Here is a 25021-nt window from a genome sequence, read left to right as displayed (position 1 = left end):
CATGGTGCTTTGGGAACACAGAGTTTTACTTACCCTGAATGTGTTCTTTATTGTATCTTTGAACTATTTCCTTGATTAAATGAATATGTGTCTATCTGTGCTACAAAAAAACCCCAAAAACATACAAGTTGTTCAAAAATGTACAGTTGGCTTTTATTATGAGACTCTATCATTTTTAAAGTAGAATGGTCAGTATAGATACACTCTATTATTTCTATTTACACCCTGTAAGAAGTGGGAAACAGCTGAATGAAAAAAACAAACAAAAACGAAACAAAACAAAAACATGTTTTAGGAAACACATTCATATTTTGTGAACAAAAATTCTTCTCCTCATCTCAGTTCTCGGTGTATGTGACTTAACTGGCGGCTGAAGCCTTCGTCTCCGTCTGAAGTGTTGAGTCAGTAGGCTAACATAAGGCTTCGGGAAACCGGCAAGGCAAACGCTGTCATCATTCTCATTTGAAGTTTGCTTTCAGGTGTTTTGTTACCACAGTAGTCCTACATTCTGCCATTGTGTTACTTATGTTATTACATTGAAAATACATTTTTTTCCCCCATTTTGCTGGGGACCCCTAGAAACCCCCTCAAGGCCCCCCTGGGGGTCTCCGGATCCTGCTTTGAAAGCCACTGATATAGACAAAGTCAACAGTCACTTACAATCATTAGCAATCAGGACTTTCTGTAACACGTGACGTGGGGCAGTTTTACATGTCCTCGTTTACAGTCGAGGACAAATTGAAAACAAGAAATGTATTGCAGAGTGATGCCTTGATATTATGGACACTTTGCTTTAATCACAGTCTCCTGGAAATCATTTTTTCGTGCTATATTTGGCTCCAATCTAAATAGCCACTTATTTAGCAAGTACAATCTGCATCATGTCTGAGTCTCTTTCTGTATATTATTGCTTTCAGTCAGCCATGTAGTCAATTGGTTCATTCCTTTTCTTTTTTTTTTGCCCTTTGTTTTCACTTGAGTACTTTCATCTTTTCGACAGACGAGAAAGAAAACATAAAATTCTCCCAAACTCTCTTTCTCTTTAGTCCACAGAAGGTTGTCTAATTTTGCACAAATGCATCCAGCTTTTTCCCCCCTTTAGTTCCCCCCTTCTGTGATATCAAACTTTTCTTTTCACTTCAAACCACAGAAGAAGAGGAAGGAATGACGGATAAAAGTTATACTGAAAAGAGAAACTATGCTGTATATGTTGCCCAGGCCACAAATAGTGTATTGTTGTATACAACTCAGTGAACAACAAGTAAATGCTTTTGTGAATACCCTAATTGGGTAAATCATCCCTGATTATGACTGTTGACATCAAAAATAAAAGTTGTAATGAGAATGAAGCAGCAAAACCAAATTCACATTTATGGAAGGAATTTACGAAAACTGTGACACAAGCTTCTAGAAAGCACACGGAAAAATGCAAACTCGCAGTGAAGCATAAAAATCTGTCTGTCCATGTATTTCTTATTGACAACAAATCCCATGAAAAGTTATCACTGCGGCGGCTGTTTTAGCTTTCATCATGCCAATTGTGAGCTAAACAGAAGGAATACAGCGTTAACGTTACACACAACATGTAATCTACCAGTAATGTGTGCTTGAGTGACATCATCATCATCATGCATTGATGATCATGATCATGCAGTGCTTTGCCAGAAACCCCTGCATTGGCACCCCCACTACATGGCCTCTGATTACCTCAGCCTGTCGGTGGCAATCAGTCCCAAGACCAGTGTGATCCTACTGAAGATGTATATCTTCAAAAACAAAACAGATGTAGTTTAATTTTAGTCAGAAAATACTTTGATTCTAGTTAGTCTTCTAAAGTTTATAAATCATACCTTACTTACATACCTAACTACTGGGCACTGTAGTTAAGAGTAAATACTACCAAAACAGGAGTAGATGGTGCATTTGTTGAAGACTAGAAAACTACAGCGCGCATGTTCACGGTAAAGTGGCTCACTGATGTGCTTTTATTAGCTTCTGAACAACTAGGTCACGGAGCTGTAAGCTGTGTATGTCAGGTTTAGGATACACAGACAACATATGTTCGTAGGCTCAGTTCATGGTTGGTTCTGGGCTTTTCATTGGATTTGTTGACATTAAGACAAAGTAAAATACATCCACATTTAACCTATAGGAGATTGAAGGAGAGGTATGCCTTTTGTTGCAGAATGAATGCCCTTATATCATCTTGACCACTTCGACGTTGTCTTTCACGCCAACTGGCACCAAAGTATTGACGTCCATCACTTGCTGTTAAGGCTGTAGACAAAACCAACATGGCAGCACGGCGCTGGAAAGCTGTCATCGCTGAAAAATTAACTGAGAGACTGAAATTAGGGCTTCACTTTTTTAAAAAATATTGACACCAAGTGTGGGACGTAAAGTGGAGTGACAGTCACTGGATGTAAAGTACAGAACCTAACAGTCGCACTCTGGCTGTTCTGCTACCAAACCCTATTGACAAAAAGCCCCACTTGTCACAAAACTTTAAAACTGATATTATGATTTGCACAAGATGTAATATTGTAGACCCCAATCCCCTTTAGGCAACACGTATTATCAATATTTCTTTACATTTTGATGAAACAGGGAAAAAAAGGTTAAAAATAACGTGATCTAATGTCAAAAGCTATTAATAACATACCAAACAGAACAAAAAACGACATTCACCATTATTAAATATTCCATGTGACATATTGTATTATCAACATGTAAATATCTATGCATTTCTTTGTGTCGAAACTAAAGCTCTTGCAGTTACACATTTAATTCTATATTTCCTTATAATATTCCCATATAGCCTACATACTGTGTCATTTATAGCTTATATCCTTGAATTTAAAACAAATAAATATTTAATAAATAATGTTTATATAAATCTTTTTTAAATTTTTTTCCGTTCTTATCAAATATCGGAGCTTGAAAAACATTAGTTTATTGGCCACCGGCTGTCAGATGTGTTGCTGTAGTGTCCTGTGAGCAGAAGATGGCAGCAGAGAGGCCACATGGGCAGTGTCTCCTTGACAGGAAAGATCAGCTCGTTCTGATGTCCTGATCTTGTTTAAGAGAGAGCCAACGACATAAAACTGATACAGTACTGACATCCCACGAAGGAGCGGTCCCTGTCCTGTCCTGTCCTTGAATCTCTAAACCACACTGTTACTGTATTGTGATTGGCCTGTCAATGTCTAGTCTTTGTAGATTTCAGAAACATGAGCAACAGCAAACAAACAAACAAACAAAAAAATGTTTCTGAATGAGGAGTTAATCCAGTGAAGTAAGCTTTCATGTAAACTTGTACTACAGTACCATGATATCTGCATCTGGCAGATGCTTCCAGGATGGACACATATTGGAGGTGGTGTCGTTTGGGTGGGGTTTACAGCGCGGTCTCCTTCAGGTCGTTGAGGTTTGGCATCCTGGTGCGGGAGGCTCGGGTAAAGGTGGGTCCGTTTTGCCCCGGTTTGATGCCCAGCTGTTCTGGGGTGAACTGAGCGCCCTCTGCTCGCTGTAATGCAGACACGTGCCAGCTGGACTCGATCTGTCCAGGGAGGGGGTAGCTGGCCTTGCGGCTCTTAGCCTGGGTGGAGCTGCTCACCCCGGCGTGACCCCTGCTGTCGGCATGCCCTCGAGCCTCGGAGTAGCTCGCTTTGGAGGAGGGCTGAGGAGGGTTGGGCAGGGGGGCTTGGAAGCGCAGGTCTTGAGGAGGAGGCTGAGGAGGAGGAGGCTGTCCTTGATTCGAGGAAGAAGGGGAGAGGTGAAGGAGCCTGCGGAGTGACTTGAGTGGTTGACTCTGGTAAGAGAGAAAGAGTTACGGTAGATAAATGATCTGAAAGAACAAGGCTTCTATATTTTTCTTTTTGGCCACAAATCTCACAAGAAGACCAAAGCAAGCAAAGTGTTTGTCAGTCTGTCAGCACTCTGACTTTCCCACCATGTCTATGTTGATTCCTATTCCTTTTATTCTATTTCACTTTCTCTTTTGGATCAGGGTATCAGTGTAACTGTGTCTGCCTGATGAAGCCTTGGTAGATTCAAAAAGTCGCCTTTTATGAGGTCTGTTTTTTATCTCTTTTTTATTTTGATCTGAAAATAAAAAGTGACAAGTTACATGGAAAAAAAAGGATGACATTCATGGAGGCTGGCTGGGACTTTTGCATCATATTACGCTTCATATAATATATAAAATTATGCTTTCTTTAAAATAACTAAATGAGATTGGCCTCAAGACCTTCTCTGTCACTGGTGCACAACCACTGACCTTTGTGCAAGGTCACATTTCATAGGATATTATATGCACAGCTGTGAGTTTAGAGTCTTAGAGCAGAATAATTATGGCCTCATATGTGACTGAAAATAACCTAATTTACATGTAACTTAAGAATTCAAGACTTGCACTAAAGGGTTGTTGTGGTTGTAAAACAACATGGCATTATGGTATTTTGGTGATTAGCTGTGATCTTCAAACAAGTACAAACTAAAATGTCCAGTAAATACCTGAGAATGTGAGTCCACTGGTTTGTCTGGCGGCCAGTCACTGACTCTCTCTCTCTCCCTCCCTCTTTCCCTCTCTCGCTCCCTCTCTCTCTCTCTTTCTCTCTCCCTCTCTCTGTCTCGGTCCCGGCTCTGTTCCCGTTCCCGGTCTCTGTCTCGGGACCGCTCACGGTTTTTCCGTCGGCTGCTGTGGTGAGAGGACGACTTGGAGCTCCTCTGCAGGGACAGGTGTTCTTGTCCGTTACCAGGAACCTAAGGAAATACAGAGACATTATTATTAATTATTCAAAATGTTTACCTAATGTGAATGTTTTCGTCTCTAAGGCCAGATGTCATTTTCATCAGCATATCTCATTCAGATCCCGCTGAGGTTCTTCATGCATCCCTCCGGCAGCACCAAACAAAAAACAAAACACAAGGAGATGGTGATGGGGATGGCTTTGGACAGGAAAGAAATGTAGGTGTTCTCCAAACGAGTCTGTTTTCACAAACCATTCTAACATAAAGTAGGGCCAAGGATGATTTTCATCATTAACATCAGAAGATAGTAGAAAAAAAAGGCCAGTGATAATTTTCCAGAAGTCGAGTTAACCTCTTCACTCTGTGTTTTTTATTTATTTTTTATCAGATTAAATTAAAACTGATAATAAAGCAAAAAAGGCAGCAAATTGTCTGCTCAGTAATTGAATGAATTATCAATTAGTTGGATGGAAAGAAGAGCTTTAATGAATTTTGTCACCTTTGGACAGAACCAGGCTAGCCATGTTTGTGCTAAGCTAACCGACTGCTGGCTAAAGCTTCATGTTTATTAGGCAGATATGATCCAAAATGTTGAACTATACCTTTAATCACCTTTCATTATGAGCTGGGACACATGTAGGTTCATGCTCACCACCCTCACAAGATGCAATGACGTTTTATTTGAAAAGAATGAGTCTCGATGTGCAGGAACGTCGGCCTAACGACCAGCACAAACTGCAGCATGAAATCAATGTCTTACAGTACAACGTGAATGCAAGGTGACTGCAGTTAACGTACATTACAGCGAGACAAAACGAACGCACAAACACCGTGCAGTATTAGACCCAAAACATATTTGAAATCCTTTCAATGTGGAATATTTCCCAGTCAGTCAATCATCAGGCGCTTGAGAGGATTTCAAAGCAGCTGGTGAGTGCAGCGTGAGTTAGCATGCAGTCGTAGAGTTGAGGTTAGATTACTGGTGAGGCAGGGTAGGGCGCGGGAGGCTGGTGTTGTACCATGGGCGAGGCGACTACAGGTAGGACTTTGACAGCTGAGTTGTGCTTTAAGCTATTCTTAGAGCTAAAGAGGGGGAAAAGGCTTTTCTTGATGCTGGGGTTCCTCCCGTCCTCCATGTCCGTCTGTGGAGCAGAAGACGCAACAAGCCACAACTCTCAACACAAATTTCTGACAGCAATCAGAAAAAACTGATGCAACAGCTGATGCATTTAAGAAATACCACTTAGCAATCGATACAGAGAGAAAATTATAATAACAGCATTTGACCGAAGATAAGATTGAAGGATGAATCTGTTTTATTACAACTTGTCCCTTGCAATTTGGCAATCATTTCTATCCGTCATAGTAACATTTTAATATTGAAAGCAATTGACAGGGGGGCATCACTACAATGAAAGACAGGTTGTAAAAAAGCCAACATTTCAGCCACGTAATCTGAACCACTTTGTGTGGAGGAAAAACCTGAAATATTTCCAAATTGTTGGTTATAATCTTTAAAAAAATCCCTAAAAGTTTTTACACTTGAATGTATCAATAAAAAAATAGAAACTTGACTAAAAGAATTAATAAGAAAGCTGTCACAAAAGATTTCATTTCATTGGAGATTCAAGAAATTCAGGTACGTTTGGACCAATGAGTGGACTTTGACTTTCTTCAGATTAACAGATGAAACCAACACAAATACCAGCATAAATGATGCTTTGCTTTACTTTTGTTTTATGTGTGCTCTTGGACTGTTAGCAGCACTTAACTCAAACTAGCAATGTCTGCATGACAGTAAGTGGCTGAAAATGTTCATTAATTCCCCCCCTTTTTTTCAATTTAGTATTTGATTAAAATTTACAGTACATTTGGATGAAAACCTGACACGTGGTTAATGTTGAGTTAGAAGCCGATCTGTAAACAATGCAGTTTGGATAACAATTTTACCAGTCACCTTCATTGTCTCCTCTAGACAAGCGTGACAAGACTGGGACTTTATTTATTTTACCTTTACCTGTGTGACTGTCCCAGCCCTTGTACCTCTTGTCCTTTTGCACTTTGCTGTTGTGAAGTTCCCCTGACTTTGACGTTTAACTTAATGAGTCCAGTGTTATTATTACCAATATGAATGACAGCAGAAATTATGGCATTAGGACACAAGTTATAATAAACCAGAATTATGTTTTAGGAGTCTTGGTGGTCAGTATCAGTGCACGTTAACACAGTACGTTTACATACGGTGAAGCGCATGTAAATCACTGATGCCACAAGTTCCTGATGCTACAGATAATCATTCACTGCTGTTAGAAAACACTAAAATAAACTTGAACACAACATTAAAACAAAAGAATATATTTTTACGTCTGCTACACGAAGCAAAAAGTGACGACTTCAGTGATCTTACTATTTGTGTCTTCTTCTTTTTCTTTTTAATGGCTCTGAAGAAACCCTGTTTCTCCTTCTCTTTGGCGGGCTCTGGAGGATTCATGACCATTGCTTCTGCGGCGGTCCTACAGGGAAATTTGTTCATATGACTATGTAATCACAAGCTTGAGATCGAATCTTGACTTTTTTCTTCAGGTAATAAATAATGTGATGGCTTGAACATCTTTACAGTACAAAAAAGACACTAAAATAACACCAGCAGCACGTTGGAGCACCGCAAAGCAGTTCTTTAAGTGTTCAGTTTCAAGTCAGCAAATAACTTTTCAAAACAGGAAATTAGAATCAACTTTTAGAAAGGACAATGTAAAAAAAAAAATACCAAAGTAGTTTTTGCTTGGTGACTTAATATGTGCAGTTTTTTTCTGTTTCAATTAAATGACGACATGCATGACAATGTGTTTTCATTCATTTCAGTTCGGGTGGAGTTTATTATACTTTAAAGCAGCACCATAAAGTAATGCTGTAAAATGCATTGGATCTTAATTAGTGTTGTGACAGACTTCATCTGGTGCCCGAATTCCATATTTATCAAAGAAAATATGACAGCAGCGCAGCACATTTTTATCGTCCTCCATCATTCAGCGTCTAATCCTGAACGACCTGCAGAAGTTCAAAACTGTGATCTATAAACTAGAAATGCAGACTCCTCAGTTTAGGCCTGTTGCAGCACCACCTGACCAAAACATTCTCACCAGTCAAAAGCCGTCTGCCGTTTGGAGTGGTTGGCCATGGCAACGGGATCTATGGCTACAACAGGTACGACTGGTCCTCGACCCTGTCCGACGCCGTCATGGAAAGAGGAGGAGTTATCTGGTCTGGGGGAGGGGACTGAGGAGAAACAGCAGAGGAGAGAAAATAATATAATAATATTCAGCGCATGTAGATTTTGCGTTTATGTGGAAATCCAAGGCCAAGGAAATTATGAATCTGTGAGCTGTTTTTTTTTTTGTTGTTGTTGTTGCTACACTCACTTCTCCCAAAATCCACCATTTTGGCCTCCTCTCTTTAAAGGCACACAACATAAGATTTGTCAGCTGCTGTTTATAAACACACCAGTAAATGATTCTGGAGAGAGACTGACTTTAGAGTATTTCTCATGACCTGGGAATGAGATACAACAATCATCTTTCTCCAGGAACTGGTGATGCCCAGAAACATCTGGGACACAGTGAAATAGTAAGACAATAATAAAGACCCAGCCACACAGGTGTGGTGGGTCACAAGTGATGGTTGAGAGGGATCATTTTTATGACTCTGTAACTTGTCTCTTAGGGAGGATCCTGCATAGTGTACCTTTAAACCCAAAGTGATATCTGCCTCTTTTATTATGAATTTCTTCATGCATAATTGTTTAACAGAATACAAAATGGCAAGTATACAAAGAAACCCTTGTTCCTTTATTCTAAGACCCAACATTTAGTATTAAACTGTCAAATCCCCTCAGGTTTTGGAGTCAAGCTAATTTATCTGGTAATGGCTCATCTTTTAAAGCACATTTATTCTCTTTAAATCTTTCCTTTTGATCCTTTTTGGTTTGTTTTTCCTACCTGACTTTATTTCCCCTATTAGTTTTCAAAGCTTTGAGTCCTTCTTTATAAACACACAGAGGAAAGTTTGCACCATGCACCATTTATCAGGACCAAACTTCAACAATTTAAATCAAGGAATTTTCATATCCAGCACTTTAACTGCACTGTGTCTTTTTAAGGGCTTGACTGAAATGTCTCAACAAGTGTCGGATGGATTTCTATTCTATTTAGTGCAGGTATACACGTAGCTCTGAGAATAAACTGTAATAATTTCATGATTTATGTTCACTCTATCTGGAATTTGCTACACAAATAAGCCTAAATCATTCACTTTTCACACACAGCGCACACACTTTGGCCTTTAGGTGATTTCTGTCCTTTACCTCGGTAAAAGCTGCCTACTCTCCGAGGCATGGACTCAGTGAAGATCATCCGGTTTTCCTTGGAGGAACCTCCGTCCTCACCATGAGGGTCGTGATACATGCCGACCTAAGAAACACATGCAGGATCTTCAGTATTTTTAGCTTTCGTGACTAATAATCTCCATTTAACCTCATCGGTTATCTTTAGCTGTTAGGTTCTTTGTTGGCTCACATCACAAGACATTCGGGACAATCTTAGAGCTTCTCAGTGAGGTTACATTTATATCAGTGACGACGTGCAGTGAAGCCTGAGTAGAAACAGGAAAAAAGCTATGGAAGCCAGCGGTCAGAAGAGCTACTGGCTGTGTTTGGTGAACTGGTTGGAGGTAGGGAGGGGGTCGGACCTCATTTTTAGAGCGCTGTGTATGAAAAGCAGCTGTGTTGTCCCTCGTAGAGTCTTTGACGGGGGCACAAGGGTGGCTCATGTCTTTAGGGGACTGTTCACTCTGTTGAGAAGATGGACAGGTGCAGGTCAAAGCAGACTGGAGAAGCAGCGTGAAGCAGAGGCAATGAGAGACAGTGACAGTACCTGCACACACGCACCAACTCGTGGAAAACATGTATTGAAAATTTTCAATACATGTCTCAAAGGAAAGATTCACCTTCAGACACTTCAGGACCATAGACACACTTTTAGAAATACTGAGGTCAAATTCCCACCACCAGCCCGAGAAATGTCTGACTAGCTGGCAGTCAAAATAAATATTATTATTGTTATTACTGTTGTTACATTTGGACATTAGAATTATTTGAAGTGACATTATTTACTGTAAACTTTCTACCAGCTGAGCAATAACCCCCTGGTTTCCTTGTTTAGATATAAAACATATTTTATCTATTCATTTAACTGTTCAATCACATTTTATGTAAATTTTATCTTCCATACATTTAAGTCTAAATGCTTCTTATTATCCTTTCTGCAATGACAGATGAGTCTTTCTGACGAAAAATACAAGAAGAGTATATTTTTCATTACTGGAGGCATGACCTCAGAGTTGTCAATATCCAACATCATGTGCTTTGTATTTGCAGTCAATGATTTAACTTATTCATTATCCACAAAGCAAAAGGGTTTTATTAAGAATAACAATACTCTTAATATACTCTTAATATATATATATAGCCAATATTTTGGCTACAGTAGGGCACATATACTGAGAATTTAAAAAAAAGAAAACACTTCACTAAAATAATGGATCCTGTTAACAGTGTTAGTCTGAGTATTTTCAGGTGAATGTTTCCTTCGACTACCACCACACTCACAGGACTGCCTGCCACTAACCCTCGTCATGTCATCGGTGCAGTCCTCTCTTGAGGAGCTCACTGAGTGTCCGGTGAGGGTGGTCCGGTGCTGCAGCTGAGGAGAGAGGAGTTGCAGGCTACTGGCACGTGTTGGTATTGCCTGCCCCGGTGCTGGCAAGCCGGCCATCCCACCCTCGACTCCGTGTGGTCTGTGGCGCTCCCTCCTCACATACATGGAGTGGCGCTGAGGCCGTTGCTGAGAGGAGAAGGGGGAGGTATAGCCCAGGCCATAATGATATGACTCATGTGGAGAAGGCAGAGTGTGAGTGGAGGGCATCCCTGCTCCTCCTGGGTCTAAGAGCTCTGGAGCTCCGGCCTCTTCTGGAAGAAGAGGAAAAAGAACAAACTCATCAGAGCTTCAAGTAATGATTACCTTCTTTGTCGATTAGTCTACTATTTTCTTCAATTAAGTTTTCTGTTGATAACAGTATCTGTAACTACAACAGTGTGAGAAATGCCCATAACAAGTGAGCATGGAGAGTCCACAGTGACCTCACATTTCATCTTTTATTCAACCAAAAGCCTAAACCAAAAAATATAAGGGAAAGAACTGAAGATAAAAAGTGAAAATCCTCACCTCCCTTCCCTGAACACTGACTGTAGGAACTGTGTTATTACATATTTCACATATATCATTACAATATGTTTTGAAGTTTATGGCTGTCTAGAACTCTGTTTTCTTTTTGCTATTTTTTTGTTTTTGTTGGGTGCAGAAATCTAGTGTTTGGTGCACTGCATATAAAAAAAATCGAGTTAATGCCTGAGGCTTCCCATTCTTAATTCAGTGGACAATGAGGTTGACTTCTGAATACAAACCTGACTCTTAAACCTACCTGGTGCTAAAGATTTATGTCTGGATTTGTGTCTGGACGAGGAGTCCAGTGTGCTGCTCTCCATGCGGACGTTGCCGCTGCTACGAGAGGCAGGACTGTGCCCAGATCGATCGCTGTGTCGAGCAGAGGGGCTGCCAGGCGGCCCCGGAGGACCTGAAGGGGCGTTTAGATCTAAACAGCTGGCAGGGAAGAAGCGGGCACTGGGTCCCACCCCTGCTGTCGTGTTAGCGTTTGGGTCATCTGGGTGGAGTCGACCGTCGCTGAGGTTCCCTACAGATTTGGCATCACTCAGCGCGCTGTGGCTCTTAGACAGGCTGAGATAAGAGGCAGAACTCTTAGAGGAGGAGGACATGGACCCGTGAGCAGAGTCAGCCATGCTGTGGGCGTGCCGGCCATGTTGTTTCTCTGCTGACTGCAGCGTGTTGGTCTTGTTTTCCAGAAAGGTGTGGCGGACAGCCTGCTGCTGCTGCTGTTGCTGCTGCTGCTGCTGCTGTTGCTGCTGAGAGCGAGAGGAGCTGGGTTTGCTGTGGCTGTACTTCACCCCGTGTCCCTGGTCTGGCAGCTTTGGGGAGGGTCCCAAGCTGAAATCAAACTCTGTCTTGCCTTTGGCTTCTTTGGGACTGAGGAGGTGCGGCAGGTTGTTGTTTGCCAGGTCTTTGCTAGATGAGGCAGAGCGATTGAGGGTCTGGGACATGTACTGGCCCTTGGGGTGGAGTGTAGGACTTAAACTGGATGGAGGCTGTTTGTTACCATTAAGGAAACTCTTGCTGCTGAGGTGATGGAGGTCACCATGTCGAGGCAGGCTGGAACATTCTTTACTGTTGGAGCGACGGCTCGTGCTTTTAGTGTGACTCCTGCAGGGGCAGAGGGATGGGGGTGGGGTGGGGGTATCATGATGTTAGAAACAATACTTATGCCTCAAAGCAACAAAGTAAACTGCTTTAATTCATTCACTTTCAAAAAATAATTAAAGCCAGAACAACAAGTGTGAACTGCTTTTCTGAATCACATCCCACCAAAAAATGTATACTATTTAGTATCATATTGATTAGTTTTGTGTGCTGTGTGTGTGTGTGTGCATGTGTGCAAAACACACACACATACACACACACACACACAGCTTTCACATGTAATAATATATGAAATATGTGTGACAAAGGATGACGTTTTTCATTATTGTGCAGGCATTAAGTTGTTCCTGCATGCATGGCTGGTGCATACACAGGCATATAGACACAGTTTATGCAACAAGGTGAGGTGACTCTCCAGGTATTCAGTACATAAGCCAAAATATCAGTACAAGTTCTGGCAGAGAGTAAAGATAAAGAAACACAGAGTAACCTTGTAGGAACTGTGTTCTCTCCGTGATGGTGTGTTTTCCTCTTGGAGGAGCGCGGTGGGTTGGGAGATGCAGGAGGAGGCCGCTCTCTCTCGGCCTGCCTCAGAGGCTGGAAGGCCGGATGGTTCAAACTCTGCTCTGTCAGGTAGCGCTCAGTGGGGTTTAGCAGCAAAAGGTTCTGATGCAAAAGACACAAATGGAGGGAGGATGTATTTGAGGGGCTTGTATACCTAAAAGTACTGCTAGATCGATGACACATTATGTCCATGTAAATTCCAGAATATATAAATTTAGAGTTGGAGTACTTTGAGTATTTCTTGGCATTTTACCTTCATCAGATCCAACATCAAACCACTCAAGATGCCTTGGTACCTTCTCTCCAAAGTCTGAGGATGAGTAACAGAGGGAAACTGGCAGACACACAAATACACACACACACACGCACACACACACACTAGGTCAACATTGTATCCAATCTGAACTTTTTTGTATATCGAAAATTACTATTAGGAATTCCAGCATACAGTAGATGTTCCTGCCAGTAACAGAAAAACAAAAAAACACGTAGCTTTCTCAGTTCAAATCGCACAGAAATCCATGACTGGATCACACTAAACAAACTACCAAATACACACACACACACACACACACACACACACACACATGCTCACAAACACACAAAGTCTTGTTCGGCCTTCTGGGACATTTTCTCTTGCTGCTAAACTGAACACCAACCACCTATCTCATGAGTCATAGCAATCCACTCAGTCATGGTGCTGGGAGCACTGCCACGAGAGAGAGAGAGAGAGAGAGAGAGAGAGAGAGAGAGAGAGAGAGAGAGAGAGAGAGAGTGAGAGAGAGAAGACGGAGCTGGAGAGAGAAGAAATGGAGGTAAAAAAAGGGAGGAGGAGGAGGAGGAGGAGGAGTAGAAGGAAGAAGAAGAAAACAAGTAACTGGGGAGAGGATAAAACATAAACGTTTCCTACCCTGATTCCATGAAAGCGAGGGTTATTATAGAAGAGTTTCATCTGTTCTGCAGGAAGCGGCCCCAAAACCTTCTGAATGGTGAAGAGCTGAAGATAAAAATTAAGCATCATCAAAGTTATTAAATGATACGAGCACCATGTGTAAAAATCTCAACTACAACATTCATGAGCCTTTCAAAGAAACAAAAAAAAAAAAAGTAAGGCTGTAAAAATGCATACGACTACTGAGCATCAAAGTTACATGTAGTGTACACGTGCAGAGGTGAGATTGTTTAGTCGGCTGCCATTTCCAAGGTCAAGAAGTAAATTTTAATATAAGCTTTTGAGCCAACGTGGGCAGGAAGTCATTTAAATGCTCCAAAAGGGAATTTGAACATCTGCAGACAACCACAGGCGAGAATGAACTGCATTCTCTGCATGGGAACTGGAACATGGGAAGAGGTGGTTGGGGTGGATGGCAACCAAAAAAGGTGCAGGACTCCGACACCAGAAACCACCTGTTTGAGTTCAGATTCTGGTTTGTGGTTAAGTTTAGGCAACAAAAACACTTTGCTTAAGGTTATGGACGCATTGTTTACTAATATGTTCTGTATAAACATATTACGTTTTCTCTGGGACAAAAAAAAATCCGGCTATATTTACACACATTTACATTTACAATACATTTGGTTGGTGTGATTAAGTCTATAAAATGTCAAAAATTAAGGACAAATTTGAGTTGTCCTCAAGCCCACCGTGTCAACTTTCCAGCACATCTGTCCCGTCCAGGTGTTCAGTCCAAAAAACTGTAAGTGTGATTTTTGTCTCACACAGATTCACAGCACACCATCACACTCCCCTTTCACCACGTTTATTACTTTAAGGCCCAGTTTGGCTCTCGATCAGGATCAGAGGAGCCATTTATTTTGTCTTGGAAAAAAACTCAAAGAGATTTTATAAAGATGCAGACATAAAAGCCTGAAAATCCTCGGAGTGGAGAAGCTAGAATCGACAAATACCATTTTCATTTTTGACATGACATCAAACGATTCGTCGTCCATTAAAATTGTTGTTATTAATGCTGTAACTTTCTGTCAAACTTGTTTCATTGCTGCTGGGGGCTCACCAACCTGATCTATCTCACTTTCCCCTGGAAACAAGGGCTGTCCATCACTCAACTCCCCGAGGATACACCCCACCGACCACATGTCCACTGCCTTTCCATAGGGAGCCCTGAGAAAGACACAAAGCATTATTTATGTGGAGAATCTCAATGCGGGTTGTGACGACCTTGTCAGAACTGGGAATAAACAAAATGAGGTGAAAGTGAAACAGACAAAAAGAAGAGGCAACGACGATGACGAGAAGGATGAGGGAGCAGTGAAATATGACAATGATGGCTGCTGTTTTGCTGATGGAGATGCTCATAAAGAAGATGGTCATTTCTGAGGGAACGGTGCTGAGGAGTCTGGTGAGAGATGGCAAGAGATCTGGCAGCAGAGAAGCAGAGGAACAGTGGTGTTGGAGGGAGAGAGTATTTGAGTGGGCGGCATTCAAACGCTGTCTCAATAAATGTTCCAGGGCATTTACTAAATCAGGCTGCAGCAGTGAGGCTACATGACATTCAGCCGTCTCCGAGCGAGAACGGACATTCGACGCAGCGAAGGCTTTTAAAACTACATAAGCAACAAAAACAAGTCAGATACAGAAATTTGATCTCAGAATGTGGTGTGGACACGGTGGTTCATGTCATCGTGTTCTCGCAGGTGAATCATCAGTCACTGAACAGCGGAGCTGTTCAGAAGCTGTTCAGTGCAAAAAAACACACCAACATTACACAAAACGGTTTATGGGACTCATCCTCGTGCACAAAGCAAAAATATAACTCTTGGTATCTCTGTCATTTTTCTAAATGCAAATCTTTAGAAAGGTTTCAAACACACTAAATAGAGCACTTTACCAAAATCAAATCACAGTCTAAGAAATGTACAGTATGTCTTCCTACACAAGAGCCTGTGATGCAATAAAAATTCAATAACAGAAATCCAGTAAGAGTTCGGTATTTGGTAGTGCTGTGTTAGAAGGACTGTCAACACCAATCACTGACTGAGAAAACATTGAAAATCTGTTGTATTTAACAGTGTATACAGATGTGATCTCAGAGACCCCAAACAGAAGCAGCAGAAACAGCAGCAGATTTTTAAAATATGCCACCCGTTCAAAACCATGTTTATAAGCAATCCCCATAAAATTACAGAAATTAGTATTCATAAAGGGCACTGTCGCCTCATAGCATAGGGGGTTCCAGGTTCGAATCCCGGTCTGGGCCCTTCTATGTGGAGTTTGCATGTTCTCCCTGTGCCTGCGTGGGTTTTCTCCGGGTACTCCGGCTTCCTCCCACAATACTAAAACATGCACATTAGGTTAGGTTAGTGAGAGTGTGTGGTTGTCTGTCTTTGTGTGTTGGCCCTGTGATTGACTGGCGACCAGTCCAGGGTGTACCCCGCCTCTCGCCCGTAGTCAGCTGGGATAGGCTCCAGCTCCCCCGCGACCCTGACGAATAAGCGGTATAGAAAATGGATGGATGGATTATTCATAATGTTGACAAAAGCAAGTTCGGTATGTTTTTGAGCTGGCCTGCTCATCGCTAAACAGAACCTTAGGTTTAATTCAGAGCTTTGTGCAGTAGGCTATGTTCATTTTAGACTAAATTTAATAAAATGACATTTTTAAAATTCTATTAGAGCTAAAACTGATTAAGTAGTAGTTTATTGATAAAAAATATTGCTGTATAGTTCCAGCTTCTCCAGTGGCACAATGTGTTCCTTTTCTGTTTTATATCAGGCAACAAAATTTGAATTTGTTGGTCAGACAAAACATTTGAGGACGTCACAATGTGATGTTTTTCAATCTCGTGATGAAAAAAAAAGTTATCTGCAGCCCTAAATTCTATCCATCATACCTCTTTGGTGACGCACAATTTTTCAGAGATACGGAAACGTACTGACAATACGTTAGATATGACTGAATAATGAGACAATACGACAATGAGAAAATGAAATGAGTCGTTTTCTCATTGGAGTCACGACTGCTGCTCAAGTCCTTCATGGATCCCTGGAAACCACCAGCTATCTTTAGCCTATTCTGTCCAGGCCCAGCTGTGTCAGTTCTTGCAAACTAAAAGCTAAACTATAAGTTTCCAAAGATCCCAATTTTGCCAGGCTGAACGTGTCTAACATGATCTGAATAAGTTAACTGCAGCGACGTTGACAGATTTTGATATTGGTAATAGGAGAGCGCTGTTGTTCCACTGGTACACCTCGACTGAGACACGGGGAAACGGTATCGGAAGAGAAACTGATTCATCATTGTGTCTCTGTCTCATACAGTCTTAGGGAAGGTAAAAAATAAATGCTGAGAATGATTTGCAACAGTCTTTTTTCTCTTCTCTCTCTCCTTTTTTCTTGCACAGTCTCCTACACACTCACAACACACACACACACACACACAGACTCACAGACTCACCCCAGCAGCAGCTCAGGCGAGCGGTACCACCTTGTAGCCACATATTCGGTGTAATTGGCATCTGTTCCTTCAGACAGGTTACGAGCAAAACCTGAGCCAGAGCGACAGTGAAATGAATAAATTAAGCCTGATGCTGTATTTTAAACATCCCAACTACGAACCACACTCATATCGTTTTTGGACAGCTACAGTAACAACATGGTCATCATCTCATATGACCAGACTCTAATTAGTTATGTCACTGCAGGCGGGCTGAGACCATGCTTCAGATAACTGGTGTACAGAGAGTCAATTTTAAGCATGGAAAATCACAATAAATAGCCTGCCAGCTCCAACAGTGAATAACAAACAAATCTCACCCCAGATGACTCAGTAGGGTTGCATTAGCCAATTATGCAAAGCTAATTGACCGTGTGATTTTGCGAAGACTCATCCAAATGTAAGACACACACCTGGTAAACTGTAAAATGACAAAACTGTGCTGTGTCATTTATGAGTATTTTACAGGGAGGAACAGGCACTTGGTAGCCCAGGAACCTGACTTCCTTGAAATATGCCTTTGGCAGATTCATTGTGGTAACACCAGCAGAGTACATTTTATAGTGCTGGTTGGCTGCTTCCCAGTGACAGAATTGATCCTTCTGATATGCAGCTTACAAGGTGACAAATTAATGGTGGGATTTTTCACAGTGAACTGAGCCCAAAAAACCAAACCGCCCAAAATGGAATCACAGATAAAACTGCAAAAAATCACAGATAATTTGACAGCATAATGGTGAATTTACACATGCAGCAGAATGCCTGATAAATTACCAGTAAAATCTGATTCAGTCTCTGAAAGAAATACCGTGATTTTACAAGCAGTTGGCTTTATCTGACAAAGCAAACGTGGAGAGGCTGTATGGTTTTACTGCGCTGCACATGTAAAGCTTTCGCGACAATATGGCCACAGTAAACAACAGAAGGAGAAGACCAAAGACTTACCAAAGTCACAGAGTTTGAGAACATCCTCAGAGCTGATGAGGAGGTTCTCCGGCTTGATGTCTGGGGAACAGATGCACACGAAAAGCTGTTAACAGCATGTTTCAGTCGCATCGCTGTTCTACCACACTCCAACTGCTATTAAATACAACATAAAAATATGACTTGCTTTCTAGACCCAACACAACAAAGTGACACAAACGTTTTTGCAGCATAGACATAAACAGGATAAAAGATAAGATAATCCTTTATTAGTCTGCAGAGGGGAAATTCAAGAATACAACACAGACGTGAAGAAAATAAAGTGCTCACCTCTGTGTACTATCTCATTCTTATGACACCAGTTGATAGCTTTTATGAGCTGGTAGATGTAGCTGCGGACTTTATCAGGCGGAGCACCAGTGGGCATTTCCTCTAAGAGCTCCAGCATGTTCTGCAAACCACAATAAATTTACATGTAGGAGAAGCTGCAATGTGTTACTGCTGGTTTAATTGTAAAATAAATACAAAAAACAATGCTCTTGATCGTTTTTGAAGTATTAGTTTTTAGAATAGTTTTCATGGTGGGGATTCCTCTCCTTCGCTTAGTTTTTTTTTTCCTGACTGGGGAGTAAGAGGGGACACTGTGCTGAAATAGAATACAGTATGAAAATAAAACCTGTCATGTAATAAACACTTGGCTGGATACCCTGGCAACACAGTGGGGAATACCATTATTCACCAACAGCATAGTTCATATGTTGCCATGGTGATGCTTTTTTTACACTTAACTGAGCAGTCTCAACATGCTGAAACTTCGAGTCTAGATACAGCAGAACAGAGGTATGTAATGTAAGGATCCGTGTGTGTGTGTGTGTGTGGCGAAATAATATTGACTGTGTCATTAAGCTGACCCTCTCAACATATTCAAAGACGAGATAGAGTTTCCCCCTCCTGCGAAAAGCCTCCTTCAGTTCGACGATGTTGTCCTGCTTCAGTGTCCGAAGCATCTTCAGCTCCCGAAGCGTCGTCTCCTTGACCTCCTCATTTTCTGTGAATGAGACAGAAATTATACAGCTATTTACCGCTTTCTCCCCTCCCTTACCTCCCTCGCATTCTCCCTCCCTCCCTCCCTACCTCCCTCCCTCCTTCACTCACCTTCACTGTCTTTGAACTTCTTAATGGCCACCAGCTCATTGGTGTCCTGTGACAAACACAGCACATGAGGAGTATTAAGACTAAAGAAAACAACTGATCGGGTTAAAAGAAAGCCTCAGCCATTCTCTAAGATAGACAAATAGACAGAGACATACAGAACATAAGGATCAGAAATTAGAAATAGAAAGTATCTGCACAGCGAAAGGTGAAGAAGAGAATGGTGAGGATATCTAAATTCATTTTCTGCCCACTCTTAGCATGAAATAAATGGGCCCAAGCTGCTGGCAATGCCAACACAGCAGCCAAGCTGGTGCTCTCATTTCAATTATATTACCACAGGGCGCTCACACACAAAACACTGCACATCGTTGGCATCGTTAATGTGCATCTTAGGTCTCATTCGGCTTCTTGCACGTTGCTTGACTAACCATGCTGAATTTAACAAGCTGGTGTGGTTGCATATGGCCGTGGTTTACTAGAAAACTAATCGTGCATACAGCAAATTCACTCGTTAGTTTTCGGAAACGTGTGCTTTTGCTGCAGCTTTTGTTGTGCTTCAGCGAAATTCACTGTGATGTGATGAAACTTTCAGGATAGGATTTGACTGGACTTATTTCTTCTGGTTATGTCCATGCTGGAATCAAGAAATTTGGCAAAATATGTGAATACAACCAGATATAAATCATACTCTCACCACTCTTTTTTTTCAGTGGAATATAAAAAGAAATATCAGGTTACACCGTGAGCTTGCCATTGCAGTGCAGTGCAATGGACTTTTGAAGGCTTAAATGATTACCCAACTGGACTGTGTGACAGAGAGGGTTGAGCTGCGTGTTTATAATGGCATTTTAAAGCCATGTTTCAGAGTACATACAGTAATTAGCAGTCTGGTCAGAGCCCCTGACTTTGATGCTGTGGATAGATAAAATAAATACCTTTAAGACAACATTACTTGCTGTGGACTTTGATAAATACGGAGGGAGACTGAAGGCGCTGAATGGAAATTACATCATGTTGTCAAAATCACATGCAATTATATCTGTCCAGGACAGCAGCAGCAATCTTATACACAAAGCCTCTGTGTCTCTAATCCCTGCTGCTCTTCTTCTACTACCCGCGGTAATTACTTTTCTACTTTACTACCAGCTTTAAAGTTACTACTAGCTACTAGCTCTTCTCACTGGATTTCCACGTGTCAAGTCGAACTGAAGCTCTCATATGTCTTTCTCACAATGTGGTACCAACAAGTCACTGCCATGACATTGTGTGCAGATTAATAGGAAAATCATCTATTCAGTCTTGATGTTGGACCCTGAGGGCTGGAGTGGGTGAAGACACTGGTCCAGGGGGAATTACAGCCCACAGGCCCCGTCTCCCTCTGTCCTCTGTGCTACTCTCACGGTCCTCTATTGTGTTTTTGTTTACGAAGGGTCAGACGGAGCCAGCCTCAGAGGCAAACTTGCTCACACAAACCAATTGTTTGACAGACATGCTTTTCTCACATACAAAGCTGTCTGTTTAGAGATTTTAACTTGAGTGACAAACGGAATTACACCATGGATTTAAAGCTCTAATAACACTTAATCCTGCAGTGAAGTTGCAGTTTTTCTACAATAGTAAACTGGGAGATTTAATGTGTTTATCAGGCAACATAAGAAAATAGACATACCAACGACCATACGGCACATGTGACATTTCAGGCTCTGCGGCGGCACCGTGCAATGTGCTGATGATGTTTGTGCTCACGTGTGGTGCATGTGACCTTCACTGATTTTACTTTTTGAGCCTTTGTTCGGTCAGCACACCTAAAAATAGCTCTCGCCGCTCGCTAATTTTCTGCTGATGACACCAGCAGCTCCAAATTATCACTTTACGCCACAGTAGTAAAGCTTAAACGTTTCACTTTTTTCCTCATAGAGACATCAGCCATAAAGGTTTAAGCAAAATGTGGTATAATAAATGTACTGTGTCATACAAGCACAGCTGGACCCACTTATCTTTTCATATCAATACACACCTGTTAAATAGCAGACACCATTATTATGTCAAACGGGAAACGTGGGAGTCATTTATTGTATCTCTCTATCACTTTTCCCTGACATTCATCAGCTGATAACTGATAATGAGTTCCCTGTGCATGAACAACTACTGATGAAGTCAGACCAACTGAACAGCCTTTCAGGTAATCACAGCCATTTGACCAACTCACAAGGCCAGCAAAACGCAGACAGTTGATAAAGTTGAATTTGTGCATGCAAGAAACACGGCAGCCGTTGCTCGCTGCTGTATGAATGCCATAACGGCCAATAACGGATTGGAAGAATGAAACTATTTAACCAATTAGCACTATGCAATTTTCTTTAGGACTCTGTCTTGTTGTGCAATGTGTCAGCTAGCATTAGTCACTGAACATAAAATGAAACTGGCTCACCATTGCCGTCTCGGCAAGATGCTCATTCGTAAACTCGTCTTTAGTTATGTGAGTGGAGTTAGAGTAAAGTTACTCAGGTTCAGTCGGTTTCTCAAAAGTCCTTCTGAAGTTTTTATGTTTATCTGCTTTCATCTGGCCTTTTTATTTATTTGTGTTATTTATTTATATTATTATGAACGTTTTCTTATACGCAGTGAGGTTTCACTTCAATAAGCAGTAAAAACTTTGGCAGCTATCAAGAAAAAATGCAATGCAATACCAAACTTATTCACAATTTTTTTGACATAAAATGACAGAAATCACGATGGAGGACAAACCACAGAGCTGAAACACTCGGCCGATTTTTTGCTCTTCAATGTACACACTATATAGACAAAAGTATTGGGACACCAGACCTTTACACCAACAGACACTTCAATGGCATTGCATTCTAAATACATAGACTGTTGTGCAGCTAGAGCAGCTTCCACTCTTCTGTGAAGGCTTTCCACAAGATTTTGAGTGTTTCTGTGGGAATTTTTGCCCATTCATGCAGTAGAGCATTCAATCAGTAGAGCACTGATGTTGGACCAAAAGGTCTGGCTCACAGTCTCTGTTCCAGTTTATCCCAAACATGTTAGATGGGGTTGAGGTCAGGACTCTGTGTGGGCCAGTCAAGTTCTTCCACACCAAACTCATCCAACAAAGCATGACATTGTCCAAAATATCTTGGTATGCATTAAGATTTCCCTTCACTGAAAGTAAGTGCTCAAGCTCAACCCTGAAAAACAGCTTTATTCCAGTGCATATCTATGTATGTAAAGAGAGATACGGCAGTCAAAAGCAATTAGAGCCCAAAGTGATGCCTTCATATGGCTTACACTGTTTTACTAAACCACAAAAGCATTCCACCACACAAATATATAAGACTGAGACTCTGTGACCAGTAGTTGTTTTGGCTTGATAAACTGCTTCAACAATTGATCAGTCATCAAAGAGTCAGTGATAAGTCTTCTCTACCACTGGTAATTAATTAACATATCCCAACAGCACTACAACACAGCATAAATATTACTGTATGGGCACCTGGAAGCACTGGCTAGCGTGTAGGTTGTGCTATTGTCACAAATTCAAGATAACACATAAGCCTCCATACACACACCCACATACGCTAATACAACACTTCCATAAAGTGGCAGAACATTGCTCAACCGCGAGCACGCATTTGCTCAGCTAATTAAAATGTTCCATTAAACACATACAGTCCTTGTATATATATATACATATATATATGTGTGTGTGCGTACACACATGTATGTGATTTATACAGGAACACACTTTTAAAATGCATTTGTATTTGAACATAGTACAGCTAGAATCTCCTCTGAGTCACCTGGTTGCTCTGAGTCTCTGTGATTCTCTCACCCATATACCGGTCTGCTGTAGACTTCTAACAGGGTGACCCATTTACCATTGGCATAGTCTCCACAGTCAATACCTCCCTCTGCATCTCCTCCTCTCCACCTCACACACACACACACACACACACACACAGTCATGTTTCCATCTCTTTTGGAGACATTGCATAGACTTACATCCATTTCCTGGATGCTTAACCACTACATAACCCTTAACAATAAACAATACTTCCCTAATCCTAACCCTTGCCTTAACTTAACCTCAAAGCAAGTCTTCACCCTAATATTTAATGATTTATGTTGTGGGGACTTGTATTTTGTCCTCATAAGTACACACATTGTGACTGTGTGAACAGATTTTTGTCCACACAGCTACAGGAATACGTCACAGATACACACACACACACACACACACACACACACACACACACACACACACACACACACACACACACACACACACACACTAAAATGTTGCTTCTCTTTCTCTCACCCTCTGCCACCCTTTTCTCTTTTGCCCTGCTTCCAGCTGAGAAAAGTAAAAATAACTGTTCTCTTGCAGCAAAGCTCAAAAGCTTTTAATGCAATGGTCTGAGTCTCTGGCTCTACATATATGAGCTGGAAACATGTCACATCTCACTTCTTAGTAATTTACCCGGACACTCAGGTTAATACACTTTAATAGCTGGTGTCTGAAACTGAGATTCGCCGAATTCATGGTCAAACTAGAGGAGAGCACTCAGTACAGCGCAGAACTCCTCCGGGTGTGTCTGGGGGTAAACTGAAGCGGCTGTTGATCATTTACGGCTCCTACCGGCCAGTTAAGAGGAGTGAGGAGGCAGTGGTCAATAAAATTGTTTTTTCGAAAAATGTGAATCACTGCAACCACAAGAGGCCCTTCAGCTCATGAATGTGCACGAGAAATACCACGCTGGTAGGGGCAGCAGTTTGTGAGATTTTCTCTATGGATGAATACACAAAGCACCAAACACATGCTAATGAAACAGTAAAACCAAGTTAAAATTCAATCAAATTTTTTTTTTTTTTTTTAATTCATCACTTTGACGCAATCTCCCGCTGACTGAAACAAAACGACCAATTAAGAATTAATTCAGCCACAGCACTGATTCAGTTACCCAAAATGTTACTGGCATACATTTATTTGAACTACGCAAGCATGAAAACATACTGTTGTGCCGCCACATTATAGGTTGTGTGGTGCTCAAACAGAGACAGCTTTTAAATGACTGAGCTGTCCTACTTGGATCTGAATCTGCTTCCCAGGTTCTTTGCTTTCATTTTTCACACAGTTGTTCAACAAGTCCAAATCAATACGTAGAGGCTTCTGTTGTGTCTCTGCAGCTCAGTCTCTCAGCTGTTGCTCTCTCTCACACCGAGATAACCCATGTCAGCCTAAGCTAGTGTTCACGGGTAAACATTTGTCTCACAAATGTAGCATTTAACTTAATCTAACAAAGTCCTTATTCAGAGGACAAACTCTTAACTGTTCCTCATATCACGGACAGACATCTCTGGAAGACGGGACGGGGGGACATTTTGTATTTAAACACGAGTGCTAATGCAGATTGTCCTTTAGTTTAGCTTATTTCTGACTCGTTGAGGTTGCAGTTTCCTCTCTAACCATCCTGTTCTGCTTACTATTTTATTATTTTCTATACTTCATTTTGTCCACGGCTACAGAACGTAAGCGTGCGCATATTTAGTATTTCACTCAGCATGTACTCAGTAGTATATAATTCATGTCCTGTTTGAAATTTTCATGAAGCATATAGCGTTGAAGGGAACTTCTTGGTCAATGGACAAAAGTAGAGTGTAAAATGATAGAAACGTGCACAAATGGCAAGTATAAGAAAAGGGACCACAGGGCCAACACCAAGCACTCACAGTAATGGATCAACTTAAATTCAGAAACACAAATTCATACTGGTTTCTACCCAGT

General features: G+C 41.4%; 1 protein-coding gene across 2 annotated transcripts in view; it reads right to left on the bottom strand.

The window, feature by feature from the left end:
• Positions 1–466: 466 nt before the first annotated feature.
• The window catches only part of cdkl5 (cyclin-dependent kinase-like 5), a 34142-nt gene continuing 9587 nt past the window's right edge, over positions 467–25021 (bottom strand). For both annotated transcript variants that reach the window (XM_046391936.1, XM_046391928.1), the window contains exons 4-21: positions 19234–19279; positions 18990–19126; positions 18409–18529; positions 18100–18159; positions 17116–17206; positions 14721–14823; positions 13612–13698; positions 12955–13035; positions 12628–12803; positions 11287–12140; positions 10434–10774; positions 9496–9597; positions 9113–9218; positions 7893–8028; positions 7160–7265; positions 5733–5894; positions 4516–4764; positions 467–3811 (exon numbers count right to left, since the gene is read on the bottom strand). In XM_046391936.1, coding sequence (XP_046247892.1) covers positions 3398–3811; positions 4516–4764; positions 5733–5894; positions 7160–7265; positions 7893–8028; positions 9113–9218; positions 9496–9597; positions 10434–10774; positions 11287–12140; positions 12628–12803; positions 12955–13035; positions 13612–13698; positions 14721–14823; positions 17116–17206; positions 18100–18159; positions 18409–18529; positions 18990–19126; positions 19234–19279 — 3372 coding nt within the window. In that variant the 3' untranslated portion in view covers positions 467–3397. The remainder of the gene's footprint in view (positions 3812–4515; positions 4765–5732; positions 5895–7159; positions 7266–7892; positions 8029–9112; positions 9219–9495; positions 9598–10433; positions 10775–11286; positions 12141–12627; positions 12804–12954; positions 13036–13611; positions 13699–14720; positions 14824–17115; positions 17207–18099; positions 18160–18408; positions 18530–18989; positions 19127–19233; positions 19280–25021) is intronic.

The sequence above is a fragment of the Scatophagus argus genome, chromosome 1 (genome assembly GCF_020382885.2).
Source record: "Scatophagus argus isolate fScaArg1 chromosome 1, fScaArg1.pri, whole genome shotgun sequence".
Lineage (NCBI taxonomy): Eukaryota > Metazoa > Chordata > Actinopteri > Scatophagidae > Scatophagus > Scatophagus argus.
Note: the sequence above shows the minus strand (reverse complement) of the source record. Positions and strands in the feature narration are given on the sequence as shown.